Raw genomic sequence first — 22,564 nt, 5'->3', positions numbered from 1 at the left:
ACAAGTAATCTATTAATATTTGAATTATATGTATCTTGTTAAACAAATACTCTATTAATATGTGAAAATTCTTACCTTACGAATTACGTCCCGCAACGTTATGCAGAATTTTTTAATTTATTTCTCTGAATATGAACACTGGCTGCTTCCACAAGTGCAGGGGGACTGAGGATTTTAGAGTTGTACCTATAAGGAGGTTGTGTGTTTACTAATTTGCATAATTAATAATTTTGGAACAAAAAAGATAAAGTAAATCATATAATCAGAATAAGTAGAGAATATAAAATTAAAAACAAGAAGAAAAAAAAACATTATAAGGTGAATACGTACAATGACTCCAAGCATTATGGTTCAAAATTCTTCTTATTGCTGGTTTCTATCCTCCAAAAACACAATCACAAGAATACAAAGAAAAAACCTTAATGCTCTAAAAGTTCTTGCTCTTGCGGAATTTGCGATGAGTTCTTACCCTTGATTTTAAGATATGCCTCGTAGTCTCCAAATATGTCAGAGAGAATTCTTGAAGTTCTTGAAATATTTGTTGAATGATTTTAGGATAGAGACCCTCTATTTATAATTTTTCTGATGCAATATTAAAAAAAAATGGAATGAGTAGATTCTTTTTACTGAAATTGTGGCGGAAAAAAAGGATTTTGCAGCAAAATTTTTGACAGGAAAATATATAAAAATTAATTAAATATGCATTAAGAATTTATAAATTTAACCAAATGTAGGTCAAAATGTCTGCCTACTTAACTATAAACCTGTCAAACATGTTTTTTTGGGAAAAAAAATCGGAATAGTCTCTAAGGGAGGCTTTTCGAAGAGAATCATTTTAATTAATTGAGAGGGGAAAATAAAGTTTGGAGATAAATTATAATACTTCGTGCGAAAATCAGTATAAGAAAAAAATGATATATAGGTGGCACATAAAGATTTCCTCAAATTTTATCTATTAAAAACTAACTTGAGTGAAAAATAAGTCTATTACTATCAGGGAACTAATTCAGAAACTTTATTCTTTTAACAAAATAACTGAAAATAAGTGAATCATTTAATAACGAAATCATTGACCGACATTTTGTGTTTTCTCCCATCAAGTTCTACTGTACTTTCTAGATATTCTAGATATTGAGGGGTGCCTGGTATAATGATGATAGTAGTAGTAATAATAATAATAATGCCAATCTGTTATAAATTTTATTATATATATTAATTTGTTATAAATTTTATTATATATATTTATATTAATTCGGTGATTTATATATTAATAGGTAAGCAACTGACTTAATTATGGTCACATATGCATTGCTCACGTGACTAGAGAGAGGATGTGATAATGTGGGGTTGGCAACTTTTTAGAAATAAACTTAATAGTTCTTATAACTTTAAATATTTTAATTCTTTTCATAATTTAAAAATTTGTAGCTGGAATCTCATACTTTATTAAATTTTCAACAAAATTTCTATTGTTCAAACTTGTACATATTTAATTATTTATAGCATTTGATTGATATAACTGATCATGTATTATCTCCATGCTAAAAGCGAGTTATAAGTACGCACGATTTTGATAAGCGTTGTTCTAAATACATATAATTTTTCAATTTAGGTATGTGTAATATTTGGAATCCATAAATAATTTGTAATTTTGTTAAAAATTGTTTATTACAAAATTTTGCTTTTTTTTTATTATTGCGATGTGATTTCCAAAATGAATATCTTTTTCAAATGAAGAAGTACCAACATTTAATGCTTGAAAGGATTACCTCCCATGAGAGAATACATATACATAGCCAAAAAAGGATATTAATATTAATGATGTATAATTAGTATATATTCATCTTCTAGGTTCTTTCTCCATTCTTGTGGTTAGAAAATTTATCTGAAAATGTGAAAAAATATTAATGATCTTATATAATCTTTTAACAATGATTGTAAAAATAAAAAGTCAAAGAAATCAAGAGGTATTTTTTATATTTAAAAATAAAGAAAAAAATAAAGTACAGAAAAAAGTTTTTTTTTTAAAGGATTTGTTGAATAACAAAATGTGCCACGTCAACTTTGGGAAATGACTCAATGAGTTATATACTAATTACAGCGTATTACAATTTATTAGGATTTTTATTTTTATTTTAATATTGATTACATTTTCCAAAACTTAAAAATATCCTCACATTAATTTATTTTTTGAAGTTGATTTAATGTTTTTTTTTCGGTTACTGATTTAATGTTTTTAAAGGTAGAATTTTTCATTTTGTATCTGAAACTAGCTAATATAATTAGGCTAAAGGATTCGAGAACAACTAATTTACTAGTATATCTGTATCCCAAAAAATAATAATAATAATAATAACAATTTACTTGTATATCGTCGTTTGACCCAGTCCACTTTTCTTTTTCCTTGTTGTCTCCAAAATAAAAGTTAGCCGGAGGTTTAGATTTGACCCTAACTGCAATCCACTTTTTTCATATATTTATTATTATTTTAAACTAATTATTAATATTTACGTCCTTAGTAATCAATAGAAGATAAAAGGATTTAACTCAAAATCTTCCATGCAAATATATAAAATCCACTTAAATTTCTAAATACATACTCAGACTTCTAGATCCCTGTCTCACACTAATTTTCTCATCTTGTAATGACCCAAGTCGTCGATCTCCCTTTCAAGATTTTTCTGCTGTAAATATTGGTCAAAATTCTTTTATTTTTAAATAAAAATCTTATTTTAACATTAATTTTCTTACCGGGACCTAAATTGTCATTCTTTTTTCTTTTTTACCAGCAGAACTAAATTGTCATTAGCCGGTATCCCCCATATGCCTTGGAAGATTGAATATTTTGAATTTTTTCAGTCAACATGGTCTGAAAATGGAAGACGTACACAATTACTTCTTGAAATAATCAGTATAGTGATTTTTGTTATCTTCTATCTATTCATATTATAAAGTATAAACATAATTTCTGTTGCTAAGTTTTTTGGAAATAAAGTTTTCGTTGGTATCATTTTAACATTGTAAACATTTATGATTTATGGCTTTAGTAATCAATGGAAGATAAAAGGATTGAACTGAAAAATATCAATGTATATACATAATTTCGAGTCACATACATACACGTTCACAAATGTTTGATGTAAAAAAAAGAAAATAACAGTTTAGGAGTTGGGGATTCTTTGTAGTCTGGGAGGAACATTCCGAGGTGATTTTCTATCTCTGCGATGCGAAACGGCGGCACAGGCTGCATTATTCCGCTGATTCTTTCTCCATTCCCATGGCTCCTCAGGATCAGGAGAAGCCCATAATCCAGCTTGCTTTGCTCTTGCTTCTTCTTCCCACTACGTACCATACAAAATAATGCAAAGTTACTAAACAGATTAAAAACATGGCAAAACTGAAAACAAAAACAAATTAAATACAAAATTAAGAGGTTTTGATAGTATATGATTTATTACTTACATTTTTTAATTCTGTTCTCTTATCATAGTGAGAGTAATACCATGCAAATCCTTTCTTCAGCATCAATTCCTTATTAATTAATAAAAAAAGGAAAAAGAAATGTTAGGTGGCCGTTTAATTTTTATATAACCAGACATAAACAAGCTATAATGTGAATGTGAGTGAAGAAAATACCTGAACGAAGATATTATCGCAGTAGATATCTCCGACAAAACGTCCATAACAGTCTATTTCGTAAATAAGAATCCTTAGAGATTTTCCTTGAACAATCCTAGTCAATTCTTCTGTTGCTTCTTTACCGTATGGCATTTCACTTTCTGGCGCATCAATACCCCTAATTTCATAATTCAAGACATATGTGTCAGTGTCTAGCTCTAGCAATTGAAAAACATGAGATACCACTTAAATCATCATATATTCTGCTTTGACTTAATTCGGTGCCTATATTGGCAAGTTTTGTGCCACTATCTTCTATATTTCTCATATATATGGCCCCTGACTAATGGGAATAACCTCATCATTGCTAATTGGTTTTAAATAAAATGAACAAACGTGATCAAATAAGAATTTTAAAAATAAGACCGGGGCATGTGGAGTATAACTTTTAATTTTAGACGAGGTTTAGGTACGCAAGTTTTTAAAATAAAAGAGAGATTTTTATAATTAAGACAAGATGGAGGGGTGGTCATTATATTATAATTCAATCTAATCTATATTTAATTATTACAATTTAATCTAATTTATATTTAATCATTACCTTAAACGTATTCTATACTTGCGTGCAAGAACTTCCTCATTTTGAATCCTAATCACACTGAACAATATATAATAAAAGGGAACTTTATTAGTAAGGCTCACTTTGGCAATCATGAAGAACGCAAACATGCATTTTTAGAATTAAGAGATTGTAATACCAACCGGTACCCAGAATTGATGATTTCTTGATGAAGGACATTGGCCTCTGCATAATTCCTCAAGATTCGAGCTTCATTTCTTTTAACATTTGCTTCAAGCACATGACTAGGGACACAAGAAATTTCTTGAGGGTCTAATGCCCGAACATAAACAGTTATGGTATCACCATCAGCCACTGCTCTTGAATCAACCTAATGGCCAAAATATACGATTGTTTATAGGAAAATGATTATTAAGGTTATAATTTGAATTATTAAATTAATGAAACAATAAATATCACTACTATAAAAGTAATGAGGTTCTTCTCACAGGCAAGGTATGCAGTTCAAGTTTGACTCCTTTTGGTAAGGATTTAGTGGCCTTGCTGTTTGCATCTACTATGGTGTGTGGCAGAGGAAGACCATAGAAACTCAACAGTTCCTTTCACATTAAAAGGACCAAAATTTTAGCATATGCGTCACTTGATCAGTTAATGCAATGATGAAAAACAACTTAATTATATACCTCAACTTCAGCCTTTGGATGTTCTTTGAGGGCCTTATTGATGAACTGAGATACTTCTTTAGGAGTTAGAGGAACTTGTTCAGAATTTTTCCATGCATCTATCAGTTTTCTAAACCTGCATCATTTGATTTTTTTTTTCTTTTTTTCAGAAACCAAAAGGAGTTTGAATGAGCAGTTTCAAATCCCTGAGACATGAAAAAAAAAAAATTGTGAAACTGTGGGCAGGGTCGATCATTACCAGATAATCTGAGTTGCCTTTGATGACGAAACATGTTTTCTTAATCTTTCAGAAACCTTAACAGAGACAAAACTAAAACTAATCAGTTATACTATACAAGAGTCCATTATAAATTTACAAAAACAATGAAAAGATCCCCACCTATATTTACACACACACATACCTGACAAGTGTGATAAAATCGGAAGAGGTCTTGGCCGAGGACAAGGACGGCGTTGGATGAAGGGCGTTGAGAGGAAGATGAATGAAAAGTATGAACCGTGGGAGGTTTAGGCTCGAAGTAGCTGGGGAAGTTTCTGGCATCTTAAAATGCTTCCGGTAGCCATCGATTTCTATGATCACGATGAGTCTTCTTCTTTTCTTTTGCCTTTTTTTTGAAGAGAGCCTGCATATGGTATTTACAATTACTATATGTGGATTCGCTTCCTTTAATTATTGCCAAATGATCCTTTAGTATATCTAAATATCAAGATTTATTTTTATTTTTTGTGAAAATAATTTAAATCATCAATACTCCATTAATACAATAATACTTGAATTATATCTCGCGGACGCCTAAAACAAATTCTCTATTGAGCTATGAAAATTCATACCTTATGGATTGCGTCCTGCAAAGATACAGAATTGTTTTTGTTTATTTCTCTGAATATTGATTGCTTCCACAAATGTACCGGATCTATGAGTAATTCAGAGTCGTGCCTACAAAGGGGATGCGTTTTTTAATTAATAATTTAAATAACAAAGATAAATTAAAGCATATAACGAGAACAAATAGAAAATATAAAATAAAAATGAGAGAAATTAATTATAAGGAGAATTACTTTGAGTTAGAGTTCAGCATTCGTCGTTCTATAAGTTGCTATTGAAAAATCAATCATAGGTATAAAGAAAAGTTTCAAAATATCAGGGAGAATTCTTAAAGTACCTAAAATAATGGTTGGGTAATTCCAGAGCCTTTATTTATAATCTTTCTGACACAATATTTAAAAAAAAATTGATACGAAGAAGTTTTTGATCTTGATTTCAAGATGCTTCGCGATCTCCGAAAATTCCAGAAAGTATACTGGAAGCACTTAAAATAATGTGTAAGAAAATATTTTTGTCAATTTATGCTGGCCTTCTTCTGTTATTAACCCAGCCATCTAAATATCAAGATTTCTTCTTCTTCTTCTTTTTTCCCAAAATATTTGAATATCAACAAGTAATCTAATAATATTTGAATTATATGTATCTGCCAGATGTGTTAAACAAATGCTCTATTAATCTGTGAAAATTCATACCTTACGAATTACGTCCTGCAACGTCCTGCAGAATTTTTTTAATTTATTTCTCTGAATATGAATATTGGGTGCTTCCACAAGTGCAGGGGACTATGAGTATTTTAGAGTTGTACCTGTATATAAGGAGGTTGTGTGTTTACTAATTTGCATAATTAATAATTTTGGGGAAAAAAAGAAAAAGTAAATCATTTAACCAGAATAAGCAGAGAATATAAAATTAAAAACAAGGGGAAAAAAACATTATAAGGTGAATACGTACAATGACTCGAAGCACTATGGTTAAAAATTCTTCTTATTGCTAGCTTCTATCTTTCAAAAACAATCACAAGAATACAAAGAAAAACCTCAATGCTCTGAAAGTTCTTGCTCTTGAGGACTTTGCGATGAGTTCTTACCCTTGATTTTAAGATATGCCTCGTAGTCTACAAATATGTCAGAGAGAATTCTTGAAGTTCTTGAAATATTTTTTGAATGATTTTAGGATAGAGACCCTCTATTTATAATTTTTCTGATGCAATATTAAAAAAAATGAAATGAGTAGATCTTTTTTTTTTAGTAAAATTGTGGCGGAAAAAAGGATTTTGTAGCCAAAATTTTTATCTTAGAATCGAGTGTAGACAGGAAAATATATAAAAATTAATTAAATATGCATAAAGAATTTATAAATTTAATTAAATATAGGTCAAAATCTCTGCCTACTTAGCTATAAACTATCAAATATATTTTTTTGGGAAAAAAAATCGGAATAGTCTCTAAGGAAGCTTTTCGAATGAGAGGGGGAAAATAAAGTTTGGAGATAAATTATAATACTTCATGCGAAAATCACTATAAGAAAAAAAAAAATGATATATGGGTGGCACATAATGATTTCTTCAAATTTTATCTATTAAAAACTAACTTGAGTGAAAAATATATTATGGAATTAATTCAGAAACTTCATTCTGTTAATAAAATAACTGAAAATAAGTGAATCTTTTAAGAACGAAATCATTGACCGACATTTTGCGTTTTCCCCCATCAAGTTCTACTGTACTTTCTAGATATTCTAGATATTGAGTGGTGCCTGGTGTAATACTAATAATAATATTAATGCCAATTTGTTATAAATTTTATTTTATATATTGATATTAATTCGTTGATTTATATATTAATAGGTAAGCAAATGACTTAATTATGGTCACATATGCATTACTCGCGTGACTAGAGAGAGGATGTGATAATGCGGGGTTGGCAACTTTTTAGAAATATACTTAATATTTCTTATAACTTTAAATATTTTAATTCTTTTCATAATTTAAAATTTTGTAGCTGGAATCTCATACTTTATTAAATTTTCAACAAAATTTCTATTGTTCAAACTTGTAAATATGTAATTATTTATAGCATTTGATTGATATAACTGATCATGTATTATCTCCGTATTAGAAGCGAGTTATAAATACGCATGATTTTGATAAACGTTGTTCTAAATACATATAACTTTTCAATTTAGGTACGTGTAATCTTTGCAACCTATAAATAATTAAATCAACTTCAAATGAAGAAGTATCAACGTTTAATGCTCGAAAGGATTAAGTTTATTAAGATATTAAGATTAATGATATATAATTAGTATATATCCATCTCCTAGGTTCTTTCTCCATTATTGTGGTTAGAAAATTTATCTGAAAATGTGAAAAAATATTAATGATCTTATATAATCTTTTAACAGGGATTGTAAAAATAAAAAGTCAAAGAAATCAAGAGGTATTTTTATATTTAAAAATAAATAAAAAATAATGTACAGAAAAAAGTTTTTTTTTAAGGATTTGTTGAATAACAAAATGTGTCACGTCAACTTTGGGAAATGACTCAATGAGTTACATACTAATCACAGAGTATTACAATTTATTAGGATTTTTATTTTTATTTTAATATCGACTACATTTTCCAAAGCTTAAAATATCCTCGCATTAATTTATTTTTTGAAGTTGATTTAATATTTTTAAAGGTAGAATTTTTCATTTTGTATCTGAAACTAGCAAATATAATTAGGTTAAAGGATTCGAGAACAACTAACTTACTCGCATATCTATATCCCAGAAAATAATAATAACAACAATTTACTTATACATCGTCGTTTGACCCAGTCCACTTTTCTTTTTCCTTGTTGTCTCTCAAATAAAAGTTGGCCGGAGGTTTAGATTTGACCCTAAAAGTAAAACTGCAATCCACCTTTTTTTTAATATATATTTATTATTTTTTAAAAATAACTACTTAGCTTCTAACTTAATATATAATCTAATATTATGTAGAAATATTTTAGAAAACTTAAGTCTCATTCATTATAATCAACTAATTATTTAATGATTAATATTTACTTCTTTAGTAATCAATAGAAGATAAAAGGATTCAACTCAAAATCTTCCATGCAAATATATAAAATCCACTTAAATTTCTAAATACATACTCAGACTTCTAAATCCCTGTCTCGCACTAATTTTCTCATCTTGTAACGACCCAAGTCGTCGATCTCCCTTTCAAGATTTTTCTGCTGTAAATATTAGTCAAAATTCTTTTATTTTTAAATAAAAATCTTATTTTAACATTAATTTTCTTACTGGGACCTAAATTGTCATTCTTTTTTCTTTTTTACCCGCAGAACTAAATTGTCATTAGCCGGTATCCCCCATGTGCCTTGGAAGATTAAATATTTTGAATTTTTTCAGTCAACATGGTCTCAAAATGGAAGACGTACACAATTACTTCTTGAAATAATCACTGTAGTGATTTTTGTTATCTTCTATCTATTCATATTATAAAGTATAAACATAATTTCTGTTGCTAAGTTTTTTGCAAATAAAGTTTTCGTTGGCATCATTTTAACATTGTAAACATTTATGATTTATGGCTTTAGTAATCAATAGAAGATAAAAGGTTGAACTGAAAAATATCAATGTATATACATAATTTCGAGTCACATACATACACGTTCACAAATGTTTGATGTAAAAAAAAGAAAATAACAGTTTAGGAGTTGGGGATTCTTTGTAGTCTGGGAGGAACATTCCGAGGTGATTTTCTATCTCTGCGATGCGAAACGGCGGCACAAGCTGCATTATTCCGCTGATTCTTTCTCCATTCCCATGGCTCCTCAGGATCAGGAGAAGCCCATAATCCAGCTTGCTTTACTCTTGCTTCTTCTTCCCACTACGTACCATACAAAATAATGCAAAGTTACTAAACAGATTAAAAACATACAAAACTGAAAACAAAAACAATTTAAATACAAAATTAAGAGGTTTTGATAGTACATGATTTATTACTTACATTTTTAAATTCTGTTCTCTTATCATAATGAGAGTAATACCATGCAAATCCTTTTTTCAGCATCAATTCCTTATTGCTTAATAAAAAAAGGAAAAAGAAATGTTAGGTGGCTGTTTAATTTTTATATAACTAGACATAAACAGGCTATGATGTAATGTTATCGCGGTAGATATCTCCCACAAAGCGTCCGTAACAATCTATTTCGTAAATAAGAATTCTCAGATTGAGACTTTCCCTGAACAATCTTAGTCAATTCCTCTGTTACTTCTTTACCGTATGGCATTTCATTTTCTGGTGCATCGATACCCCTAATTTAATTTCATAATTTAGGACATATATGTTAGTGTCTAATTAGCTCAAGCACGATAATATTTCAATAATTAAAAAAAATAACATACTTAAATTCTGTTTTGACTTAATTAGGTATATATATGCTGGCAAGTTTTGTCCAACTACCTTCTGCCTTTTTCATATACATGGCCACTGACTAATTCATACACTCTCCAATTCTATTCGATCCTAACTATACATACATACACATATATTAATGCGAATGCCTTCCTCATTGCTAATTGGTTTTAAAATGAACAGTGTGATCAAATAAGAATTTTAAAAATAAGACGGAGGCATGTGGAGTATAACTTTTAATTTTAGAGGAGGTTTAGGTTCGTAAGTTTTTAAAGTAAAAGAGAGATTTTGTGATTAAGAGAAGATAGAGGGGTGGTCGACATTATAATTTACTCTAATTGATATTTAATTATTACCTTAAACGTATTCTATACTTGCGTGCAAGAACCTCCTCGTTTTGAATCCTAATCACACTGAATAATATACAACAGAAGAGAACTTTATTAGTAGAGCTTATTTTGGTGATCCTGAAGAACACAAACATGCATTTTTAGAATTAAAAGACTACAATACCAACCGATATCCAGAATTGATGATTTCTTGGTGAAGGACATTAGCCTCTGCATAATTCCTCAAGGCTCGAGCTTCATTTCTTTTAGCATTTGCTTCAAGCACATGGCTAGGGACGCAAGAAATTTCTTAAGAGTCTAATGTCCGAACATAAATAGTTACGGTATCACCATCAGTCACTGCTCTTGCATCAACCTAAAGACGAAAATATACAACTATTTATAAGATAATCATTAAGGTTATTATTTGAATTATTAGATTAATGTAACAATAAATATCACTACTATATATGAAAGAAACGAGGTTGTTCTTACAGGCAAGGTATGTAGTTCAAGTTTGACTCCTTTAGGCAAGGATTTAGTTGTTTTGCTGTTTGCATCTACTAGGGCGTGTGGCAGAGGAAGACCATAGAACCTCAACGGTTCCTTTCAAATTAAACAAACCAAAAGTCTTAATATATATATACTCCTCCGGTGCTAAATATAAGACCCTTATACTAGTGAGTATAAAGGTATAAAAGTCTTATATTTAGGACTGGTGGAGTATGTCACTTGATTAGTTTAATATAATGCAAGTTAAGGATGAAAACAACTTAATTATATACCTCAATTTCGGCCCTTGGATGTTCTTGGAGGGCTTTAATGATGTACTGAGACACTTCTTTAGGAGTCTGAGGAACTTGTCCAGATTTTTTCCATGCATCTATCAATTTTCTAAACCTGCATCATTTGATTTTTTTTTCTTTTTTTTTTTTCAGAAATCAAGAAGAGTTTGAATACGCAGTTTCAAATCCTAGAGATACAGAAAAACAAATTAAACTGTGAAACAGTAAGCAAGGCCGATCGTTACCAGATAATCTGAGTTGCCTTCGATGATGAAACATGTTTTCTTAATCCTTCAGAAATCTTAACAGAGAGGCAAAACAAAAGCTAATCAACTATACTATATAAGAGTCAATGATGAATTTACAAAAGCACTAAAAAGGTCTACAACTATATATATACCTGACAAGTGTGATAAAATCGAAAGAGGTCTTGGCCGAGGACAAGGACGGCGTCGGATGAAGGGCATTGAGAGGAAATTGAGAGGAAGATGAATGAAAAATATGAACCGTGGGAGGCTTCGGCTCAAAAAAGGTGGGGAAGTTCTGGCATCTCAAAACGCTTCCAGTAGCCATTTATAACTTACTGTTGTGTTCTTTTTTATGCAATTAGCGAAGGAAAGAGAATTACTGTGTATGGATTCGCTTCATTTAATTATTGCAAAATGATCCTTTAATATATCTAATTACGTACATGTAGCTTGAATTATCTGAATTATAATTTTTTTTAATAATTTTTATTGAATATTAACAACATATTTCCATTTCATCCATTTTCTGTACCTTCTTTGTAAACAATCAAAATATTGGAATCATTACCTTTTTTAATTAATTCATAGTTTTTTTGGGCCAAAATTAACTCATATTAAAATACATATTAATGAAATAAAAAATTTAGTAACTAAATCATCTTTAGAAAATCAATATACCATGAATACAATAAATATTATCATATTGATAATTCATTTAATTTTAACTATATCATGTACTCGATTATATATGGGTACGGCTACAAATCTTTTATAAACATTACACACGCAGGAATTTATATTTTTTATGCAAAAGAATGGGATTTAAATTCTTTACTGGCGATGATATTGATGCTGATGTTATTAATATTATTATTTTGGTAAATGATATTAATATCAATGCCTAATTCATATTAAATTTTATAATTTATTAGAAAATATTTTTATTTACTCCTTTCGGCCTTGTTCTCTTATCAGCCATCTATCTGAATACAAAATATCAAGATTTATTTTTCTTTTTTTGTGAAAATAATTTAAATCAAGAGTACTATATTAATATTTGAATTATATCTCCTGGACGCCCTAAACAAATACTCCGTTAATCTATAAAAATTCATACCTTATGAATTACGTCCTGGAATTGTTTATTTCTCAGAATATTGATTGCTTCCACAAATGTACCGGATCTATGACTATTTCAGAGTCGTGCCTACGAAGAAGATACGTTTTTGAATTAGTTATTTAAGTAACTAAGATAAATTAAATCATATAAATGATGAGAGTAAATAGAAAATATAATAATAAAAATGAGAGAAAATTAATTGCAAGGAGAATACAATTACTTTAAGGTCCATTTGGTACAAGAAAAATGAAGGAGAGGAAAAGAGATGAAAAGTTTTAATGAGTTTGTTTTTAAAAATTAGAGAAGTAGGATAATAAAATACAATATAAAAAAGTAAGAAAAATTAATTAAAATATTTTTATCTAATTTTTCTAAACGAGCTTATTAAATTTTTTCCCTATTTTCTTCCTTCTATTTTCCTCGTACCAAACCAGTCTTGGGTGTTAGAGTTCAAGATTTCGTCCTATAAAGTTGCTAATTTCTGTCTTTTGAAAAATCAATCATAGGCATAAAGAAAAGTTTCAATATCTCAGAGAGAATTCTCAGAGTTCTTAAAATGATGTGGTTGGATGATTTCAGGGTAATTCCAGAGCCTTTATTTATAATCTTTCTGACACTGTGTTAAAAAAAAAATACTCTTTCTGTTTTTAATATAAAACCTAATTAATTAATTTAAATAAATTAAAGATGTTGGTTAAATTGATTAATGTGATATGTCTTTTTTTTTTAAATACCCTAAACATCTTTTTTAATTTTTTTCCTTCCTCCTTTACTTAACTATTATTGAGAGAATATTAATTTGAAAAAAATTGATAAATTTGTGAAATAAATCTTGCACATATGACTAATATCAACTCCCTAATTAGGTCCTGTACATAAGAGGAGTATGAAAAAAAATTTTGCTCTTCACGTCAAGATGTTTTGCAATCTCCAAAAATTCCAGAAATAATTCTTGAAGTACTTAGAACAGTGCGTAGGGAAATATTTTTATCAATTTCTGTTGTCCTATTCTCTTATTAATCCAGCCATCTAAATATCAAGACTTCTTTTTCTTTTTTCCAAAATATCTGAATATCAATAAATAATATTTGAATTATATATATCTCCCGGTTGTGTTAAACAAATACTCTATTAATCTGCGAAAATTCATACCTTGCGAATTACGTCCTGCAACGGGGGTTGGCGCAGTTGGGTAGGCAACTGCGCCACAATCCTCCTTACCTGGGTTCGATCCCTGGTAAGGAGATTGTAAAGAATCTCCGGTGGTAGCTCCCTCCCCTGGGGTACTGCCAAAGGCAGGTTTCCTTTCGGGCCTATTCGATTGGGGGCGTCAGGACTAGTCGGTTGTCGAGGGCCCATGCTGGTAAATCTGGCGTTGGCTTTCAGGTTAACGCCGGATACCTGGAAGGTGGTGCAATCGAAGGCCAAAATGGTCCAAGCATTCATCAAAAAAAAAAAAAGAGTTTTTTCAATTTAATTGTTTCTCTGAGTATTGATTGCTTCCACAAGTGCACCGGATTATGAGTATTTTAGAGTTGTACCTATAAGGAAGTTGCGTGTTTACTAATTTGCATAATTAATAATTTTGAAAAACTAAATGTGACACGTCAACTTGGGGAAATGAGTAGCGATGCCCTAATCACAGAGTATTTCAATTTATTAGGATTTTTATTTTTATTTTAATACTGATTAACGTTTTCAAAAACAAAAAATCTCTTTAAAAAAGCAGTTAAATAATCCAAATTCTTATTTAGATTATTGAATTCGTCAAAACCCTAATCAGGTCACATGACCCAAAAAGAAATATTAAAATTTCATGAAATGACTTTAACGCTCATTTCATTAGAATCTTAGAGAGTTGAGGATTTTTTAGCATTCCTGTATTTTGTAGGAGCTCTAAACAAAGGAAAATTAGTGTCTACTATTACAAAGTTGAAAAATTGATCAAGGAGGTAATGATGAGTTAGTTTTTATATTAAATATTTCTTCATTAATTATGATAGTTTTATCCCAAAAGTTGTTAATTTAAAATTAAAACGTCTGCAAAATAGAACATTTTAATTTTCAGGTTATATAGTTATAAAATTTTATTCAAAAACTTATTACAAATGTGCTATGCAAAATAGAAAGTTGTTAATTTACAATTGAAACGTGTTTAAATGTAAAATGAAACATGTTAATTTTTAAGAATGTATTATGATTAAATTTTATTCAAAAACTCATTGCAAGCGTGTTATGGAGACTAAAAATTATTAATTTAGAATTGAAACGTGTTAATTGTGAAATCAGAGATGTTGATTTTCAGGGTTATATTATAATCAAGTTTTATTCAAAGACTTAGAGCAACTGTGTTTTGGAGATATAAAGATATTAGTTTAGAATTAAAACTTGTTAATTAGGTAATTAAATTTATTAATTTTTTTATTATAAATTTATTAATTTTTAAGGTTGTATTGTACTCACATTTTATCAAAAAACAAAAAGTTGTTAATTTATAAATGAAATGTGTTAATTGCAAAATGAAACATATTAATTTAGAATTCTTCTTTTATTAGTTTCTAAGGGATGCTAGAGTCATTTTATAAAATTTTAAAATCTTTCTTTAGATCATGCAATCTAATTAAGAGTTTGACATATTTAATAACCTAAATAAAAATTGTTTTATTTAAACGTCTTTTTTAAGGGATTTTTCTTTTCAAAAACTTAAAAATATCCTCACATTAATTTATTTTTTGAAGTTGATTTAATGTTTTTTAAAGATAGATTTTTTCATTTCCTATCTGAAAGTCTGAAACTGGCCAATATAATTAGGCCAAAGGACTCGATCTGTATCCCAAAATAAAAAACTAACTTACTTGTATATGGTCGTTTAAGAAAAACGTAAAATTTAGCCTGAAAAAATAATTTAATATCTTCCCGGTCCCCTTCTCTTTTTCCCTCTTGTCTCTAAAATAAAAGTCAGGGGGAGATTTAGATTTAGTCGTGAACGTAAAATGAGAATCCACTTTTTTTCTCATATTTATTATTATTTTCAAACTAATTACTTAGCTTATAACTTAATATATAATCTAATATTATGTAGAAGTATTTTAGAAAAATGAAGTCACATTTATTATAATTAACTAATTTATTTAATTTCTTTTAATATATCCAAATTTAATGATTACTAATTACGTCTTCGGTAATCAATAGAAGATAAAAGGATTCAACTCAAAATTTTCCATGCATGTATATAAAATTTCTCAAGTCATACATAACAAACTACTACCTCGGTCCTAATTAGAAGAATTAGTTAACTAATTTGAGGAGATTAAGAAAATAAGTTAAGTTAGTTATTTGTAATAAATAGGTGTTGTATTTTCTAAAATATCCTTGTTAATTAAATGTATTGGCTAGAATTACCATTGCTAGAAAGACTACATTGGGAAAAAAACTCATTCGATCCTTAATATAAGACCTATTTAACTAATTAGATTAGATTAAGGAAGTTAGATAAATTAGTTAATTATAAGAAAAGTGACACATTTTTCCTAAAACACCATAATCATCTTTCTTAGTACCCTCTCTCCCTCTTCTATTTGATTATGGTCGAGGGAGTATCCATAAGCATAATTTATAGAAAATTGATAAATATGATAAATGGGTCTTATATTTAGGACCAAAACCAACTTAACAATTGGGTTCTATATTAAGGACCGAAGAAGTACATAAATATGAGAGATAAAGTGGATTGAAGTCTTATATTTAGAATCAAAATAAAAATCAAACAAGATCTTATATTAAGGACTGAAAATAGTATCATATAAGTTTAATAATTAACACTTTTTTTGGCCAACTTAATAATTAACACATTGCTTACACAACATCATTGTTAATTGTACCATTATAACTATACTCCTGTATCCACATCCTCATCCGCCTTGACAGTTTGCGGCAATTTGGATGAATAACTTAAAAAATGGTGTCACCGGAAAATACATGTCAGTTGTCGTGATGTGAAAGGAATCAATTTATTAAATGTCAGTTATTGCAAGTGGTCACACACTGATACAGGTAAGCAAGGGGGCAGAGCTATATGCATATTATTCTACATCCCAATTAGCCCCTTAGATATTTTATTCTTTTTGTTGTTTCAGTTCAACTACTTCTTATTGTCAGAAATGGTGACAAACGGCCAGGAATCCTGTAATTTTGCTCCCTAAAAAATTGCTTATGATGACCTGATCCTTTACAGAGAAAATAAAAGCCAGGAGGGTTGGTGGTAGTAGGCGAAGAAGAAGAAGAAGAAGATGAAGATGAAGATGGTGAAGGAGGGAAGAATGGGAAGAAATGATTAAAACGAAGGAAAGAGAGGCATGTGGGGGCTGAGAGGCCATTTGTTCACTGAAAACCAGGGAACAAAGTTCGTAGCTTTTCTTCTATTCCGTTGCAAAGCACACTTTTTCTGACTTGAGCATGCACTCTGGCACGTGGATACACCCATCCTTTCGTCCTTCTATAAACCCTGTCTTTCACATCACACACACACGGATTTTGCTGCTTGGTGTGACTAGGGGTGTCAAAATTATCTCCACTGAAATGTTCTCTGGATGTGAGATGGCCAACAGTCACTGTAAGTTCTTGAATGTTCAATGACGGGAACTATTGCCTTTAATCACTCATTATTGTTTTGGCCTTTAGTCACACTCATTATTGTTATTATTACTGGGGTTCTGTTGTTTCTCAATTATTGTACTAGGCATATATTTGTTTCCCCAATTATTGAATCATTCATTAACGATCTAGGCGCTTAACAGAGTGGCTTAATGATGAAAATTTGGTACCGGAAAGTTTTCTGAAATGTTCTGGGACTTTGATTTCATTGCAGAGGCGAAGAAACAAATCTCTGGAAATGGGTGAGAGGGAACTTTCGGGTTTAGCTATAACTGGATCTGAGAAAAAGGATGATACTGATAACATGTACCCCATGTATTTTGGAGTATCTTGTGCACTTTTGGCCCTCCAAGCCCTCTCAAATCCGTACGTGGAGGTTGAAAGATGGTCTGAAATTCGTGATAATATGCTTCAAGGAAGTGCCAAACTCTTGGGATTGCTGGTTTGGAAAGCTCAGAAGGACGGTTCAAAAGGAGGAGACTGCAATATATACGACAAACTCAGGGTTGCTGAGAGAGAAATTGAACACTTGAAGTGGATGAGACACGAAGATGCCAAAGCCAACGAGAAAGTTGTGGGAATCTTCGCTGCACAGGAGCAAAGTTGGCTCAATGAGAGGAAGAAGCTGAGGCAGCAAATTGGGGCTCTCATGAATGAACTGAGGGTGTTTGAGAAAAAGAAAGGGGAAGTTATTTCTGGACTGAATCTCAAATTGAAGGAAATGGAGGGTTTGGTTGAGTCTAAGGATAAGGCTTTGAAAGAAGAGGAGCAGAAGAGGAAAGAGATAGAAGATAAGCTGACAAAAACAGAAAGGGATAAGGAAGAATTGAGAGAATCAGCGAACCGTGAAGCTCATGAACATTCTTCTGAGCTTAGGAAGCACAAAACTGCTTTCATTGAGCTTGTATCAAACCAGAGGCAGCTCGAGGCTGAACTGGGTAGAGCGGCTAAGCAAGTGGAAGCGACAAAACAAGATCTTGGCTCAGTGTTGGAGCAGAAAGAGGAATCAGAGCTGTTGGCCCAGAAATTATCTATGGAGATTGCGAAGTTACACAAGGATTTTGAACAAAAAGATAAGATTTTGTCTGCTATGTTGAGGAAATCTAAGCTGGACACTGCCGAAAAGCAGATGCTTCTGAAGGAGGTCAAGTTATCGAAGGCAAGGAGGAAGCAAGCTGAACAAGAGACAGAACAATGGAGGGCAGTATCAGAGGGAAAACGCGACAGACATTCCCTAAAAAGCATGTTGGGTAAGATTGGCTCGAGAGTTGATGTCTTCCCAGGTTCAACAGGGTCGTCACATGTTGCCAGGGAGACAGATCATTTTTCTCTCCATTCTGATCAATACCGGCCAGAACGAAATGAAGAGTCGGGTAAGAATAATTTTTTCGGATTCTCAAGTATCTTCCTTAGTTTGTTGTTAATCTAAAAAATTCAATAATTACTTCTCCCATTTTCTGTTTCTAGCCATTGGCGGTAATGGCAAGCGTCTGGAAGAGTGGGTACGAGCTGAAGCGGAAAAATACGCTGGTATGATTGAGCAAAGGCATCACATAGAACTAGATGCTTTTGCAGAACAAATGAGACTCAAAGATGAGAAACTTGAAGCATTTCGATGGCAGTTACTGAGAATGGAATTAGAATCAAAGCAGCTTCAGTCCCATATGGAGGGACTGATCAAAGATGTGACACAGCTCAGGCATGACAAAATGAAACTGGAGAGCTTGCTAATGGAAAGAGAAGAAGAACTTTCATCCCTGAAAGAGCAATTCTCATCACAATTGAAGTCACTGAACTGCCATAAAAACAACTTGCATTTGCCTTTACAGTCTCCAGAACTAGCCCAAGATCATCATCCCATTTGGTCCAAGGTCAAGGTGGTCAAGAGAAAACCACGTGAAAAAGAGCAAGAAATAAAGGAAGTTGTGATAGAGGAAGATTGCGCAAACGATAAACAACCCCTAACATTAGTAGTTCAATCCCCAGAAAGTAGTTTTGAAGAAGAAAGCGATGCTGTTCCTAAAGAGGATATTCCTGTGAGTAATCAAAGCCCAAGTGAAGCCGATGTTGTTGGTGCTGCTGAAAAGATAGCATCGGCGAGTAACACAAAGCATTCTTCTCCCTGGAAGATGGATCTCCATGCACTTGGAGTTTCATACAAGATCAAGAGGCTGAAACAGCAACTTGTTCTTGTTGAGAGGTTGACAGGGAAGCAAGCCAATGATGAAGACGCAGAAGCTAGTGATGGTGCCAAAGCTGGTATGAAAGCTTACTTTTCCTTGACATCTCTGCTCAATAAACAAGTTGGAAGGTACCAATCACTTCAAGAAAAGACCGATGATCTCTGTAAACGCATGGTAATGAACGATCCCACCTTTATTTAATGTGGTAGAGATTATTTTTAAAAAAATTATTCATGAGCCTTCATTTAATAATTCAAACTTCCGAGTTCAGCTAGCTGTTGGTTATGATTATTAGCCTTGACATTTTAATTGTTCTTAACCATTTGATTCCTCAAAAAGTTCTCTTATCATGTACACTATTTCAGCATGAGCATGAGCTATATGCAAACGATGGGGGTTTAAAAGCTGCAAGAACAAAGGAGGAAACAGAAAAAATGGGACACTTTCTAGAAGAAACATTCCAACTTCAGAGGTACATTGTTGCAACAGGACAAAAACTGATGGAAATTCAATCCAAGATAGTGTCAGGATTTGTTGGGGTGGCCGAAGAAATGGAGAAAAGTGCAGGCATTGACATGAAGCGCTTTGCTGATAGCATCAGAAACCTGTTTCTGGAAGTTCAAAGAGGTCTGGAAGTTCGGACAGCCAGAATTATAGGAGACCTTGAAGGAACACTAGCTTGTGAAGGCATGATCCAATGGAGGAGGTAGTAATGGTGAATTTCCAATTATGTACTGATTTCTGTAGTTACATTAACGTCAATCTGTACATGGAAGCCACAGAAAAGATTCTGATAGAATTGAAATTCATAGATAGGATTTTGCTTATATTCATGATTGACTTGAAGCAACTCATAGATTGACAGAAGCCTTGTCAAGTTGACGATGATAACAGGAAGAAGAAAAGAAATGAAATAAAGAATTGAGAATTGTCCATTAGAGCTCTACAGGATATCAATTTAATAATGATGACACCCTACAGCTATTCTGTTTCCCTACTTTGCTAGTATTTGACTTATTAGTGGATGGGAAAGTACCTCTTGTTAAAGAAAGGGGAATCCACATATTGATGAATCATTCTTGAAAAGATAAAACTTTAAGATCTGGAAAGATGGGGATGTGTGATGTGTGCTGCAAAGAAAAGCTGAAATGATTTTTTGTGGATCCGATACTTCTCAAACTTCTCTCACGTCATGTGTGAGTGTCTATTTGTCTGTCCGTGGGGGTCCCACCTTGTTTATGAGCATTGAGGGAAAAAAGGGCCTAAGCTTAACTAAATTCTTTCCTTTTCCTTTATTGGGCCTTCACTGTTGGTGCGTGGATCCTAGACAAATGTTTGGGCTGCAGGAAAAGCAAACAATTTGCACTTGGGTTTCTTTCGGATGATAATTAATTATACAACCTGCTTAAAAAGATATGACTAATCACAATGAACCAAAACATGTGGGGAATGTCGAGAGTTTTTCAAAGAAGCTGACAGCCAGCAATGATTGAGTCAAATAAATGAAGCTCGACTTCCATACAACAATTAATGTCGAGAATTCGAGCCTTGAAAATTTGAAGAAAACACATACGCACACACTTGGAGAACGATTCTAGTTAGGATGAAAATGTTGGAATCTAACCCGATAATATAAATACCAGATGATTATTGCATAGGAAAAGAATTGTACCAGGTTACCAGAGAAGGAGGGGCGGGGAGGATAAAGTAACATCGGAATCAAATTAATGGCCTGAACAACTGCAATATACTTTGCTTCGAGAATACATAAATATGCATTAATTCAGTACAATCACAAGTGAAAAATCCAAATAGAGTTGAATTCAGTAGTGGTTGCAGAAGGGGATGTTGATAGATAGACGTTTAGCTGGGGATTGTGTGTGTTTGAAAGTACGGTACGCAATGGGAAATGATACATCACTGTGGATTAGATGAGAACATAATTAAGGGCATTGAGTTGTTTGATGGACGACTTTTCCTTTTTCAGTGGGACCTTTCTCTTCTCTACCAACCGTTTCCTCCAACAAGAGCTAATCAATGGCACCCCACATACACACACATATTATAAGACCACGTACGCCAGATAGGAAAGAAACAGCCGGACAATGGGGAAATAATAAAAATGCAAAAACGATGTTGAAAGTGTTGTTTCATACAAAAGACAAAACTGGCAATATTTATTTTGGGTTAAAAATGAATGTGGTCGGAAGCTGATGAGAAGGAAGATTAGAGAGCAGTAAAATGGGAGGGGTTTTGTCGTACTCATTAAGTGAATAACTAGTATCCATCTTTGTTGCAAGTAGTTGTGTAGGGCTGTAGTAGCATTTAAGGTGCATTGGACTTTAATCCTCAAAATTGCTCAGTGTCTTCTTAGAAATGAGTATACGAAAACTTTTTCCAATTTTAAATATAAGAACTAGTTAGGAATTCAGTTTAATCTTAAATATAAGATCTTAAACCACTAAGTTCAAGCGATTTTGCATTTAGTGGTCTCATTTTCAAGAAAATAAACCACTATTATAATGACTAAATAATCTTACGCGTGTGAAGAGAGAACACTAATAGTTTTTGGAATATGTGCGCTGGGCTAGGCTATAAAAAATATTATATTATTGAAAGGAACATCGTTAGTTTCTTGATAAACAAAGCCCAGAAAATAAAAGTAACATTTTCCCAGCTTGTCTATTTAGTTTCTTGTGATAAACTAAAAACAGAAAAGTGACATTTTCCCAAGTGGGCAGAAAAGGAGAGAGAAAGAGAGGAAAGTGTGTGTTCATGTTGGATTGAAACATGTTATGAAAGAGAAGAAGATGATCAATTTGATTAAGTAATTAATAATAATCTTTTTTTTTTTGGTTGGGTGATAATTCCATGCATGTTCTAAAAAGCAGAAAATAAAGGTGGCAAAACAACAAACACCGGAGAGCATGGTGCTTAGGTTGTTCTCTTTTATCCTTTTGTCTTTGATCTTTGGTGAGGTGGAACCTTGTCTACCTCTTCCATTATGTTATGACAAATACTTCTCTCTTTTTTGAACGTTGTTTTGTTTCATGTTCTGGAACTTCATGTTTCACGCACGTCTCTAAATAATAATTCATCATAATATAATACTCCTCCGGTCCTAATTATA

General features: G+C 31.6%; 2 protein-coding genes across 4 annotated transcripts; one reads left to right on the top strand and one right to left on the bottom strand.

Moving 5' to 3' along the window:
* Positions 1-3,161: 3,161 nt before the first annotated feature.
* On the bottom strand, positions 3,162-13,957 carry LOC114761462 (staphylococcal-like nuclease CAN1). The gene is made up of 11 exons (XM_028950828.1): positions 13,751-13,957; positions 13,437-13,467; positions 11,631-11,746; positions 11,476-11,531; positions 11,231-11,345; positions 4,687-4,797; positions 4,381-4,568; positions 4,220-4,276; positions 3,637-3,796; positions 3,463-3,531; positions 3,162-3,341 (listed from the first exon to the last, which is right to left on the bottom strand). The coding sequence occupies exons 1-11, from the start codon at positions 13,955-13,957 to the stop codon at positions 3,162-3,164; spliced, it is 1,290 nt and encodes a 429-aa protein (XP_028806661.1).
* A 2,745-nt stretch (positions 13,958-16,702) lies between these two features.
* Positions 16,703-22,564, top strand: LOC114761510 (centromere-associated protein E-like). 3 transcript variants are annotated; one of them, XM_028950899.1, is made up of 5 exons: positions 16,703-17,210; positions 17,466-18,624; positions 18,719-19,608; positions 19,800-20,165; positions 22,542-22,564. In XM_028950899.1, exons 2-4 carry the CDS (start codon positions 17,490-17,492, stop codon positions 20,142-20,144), a joined length of 2,370 nt encoding a protein of 789 aa, XP_028806732.1. In that variant the 5' UTR covers positions 16,703-17,210; positions 17,466-17,489; the 3' UTR covers positions 20,145-20,165; positions 22,542-22,564. The 3 variants fall into 3 exon arrangements, with proteins under 3 accessions (XP_028806732.1, XP_028806731.1, XP_028806733.1); XM_028950898.1 differs by lacking the exon at positions 22,542-22,564 and having other exon boundaries at positions 19,800-20,261; XM_028950900.1 differs by lacking the exon at positions 22,542-22,564 and having other exon boundaries at positions 16,741-17,210; positions 17,395-18,624; positions 19,800-20,261.

Source organism: Neltuma alba, unplaced genomic scaffold (genome assembly GCF_004799145.2).
Source record: "Neltuma alba isolate B1F8T4 unplaced genomic scaffold, ASM479914v2 tig00011122_pilon, whole genome shotgun sequence".
Classification (NCBI taxonomy): domain Eukaryota; kingdom Viridiplantae; phylum Streptophyta; class Magnoliopsida; order Fabales; family Fabaceae; genus Neltuma; species Neltuma alba.
This window is presented reverse-complemented; position numbering and strand designations above follow the sequence as displayed.

Bases quoted from the DNA above. Each gene is read 5' to 3' on its own strand.
- LOC114761510 (XM_028950899.1), top strand. From the start codon at position 17,490: ATGGGTGAGAGGGAACTTTCGGGTTTAGCTATAACTGGATCTGAGAAA. The intron at 18,625-18,718 runs GTAAGAATAATT...TTCTGTTTCTAG, and splicing joins AGAACGAAATGAAGAGTCGG to CCATTGGCGGTAATGGCAAG. The intron at 19,609-19,799 runs GTAATGAACGAT...ACACTATTTCAG, and splicing joins ATGATCTCTGTAAACGCATG to CATGAGCATGAGCTATATGC.
- LOC114761462 (XM_028950828.1), bottom strand. From the start codon at position 13,957: ATGGGCCCTCGACAACCGACTAGTCCTGACGCCCCCAATCGAATAGGC. The intron at 4,277-4,380 runs GTTGGTATTACA...TATATTGTTCAG, and splicing joins ATCATCAATTCTGGGTACCG to TGTGATTAGGATTCAAAATG. The intron at 3,532-3,636 runs GTATTTTCTTCA...TTAATTAATAAG, and splicing joins GCGATAATATCTTCGTTCAG to GAATTGATGCTGAAGAAAGG.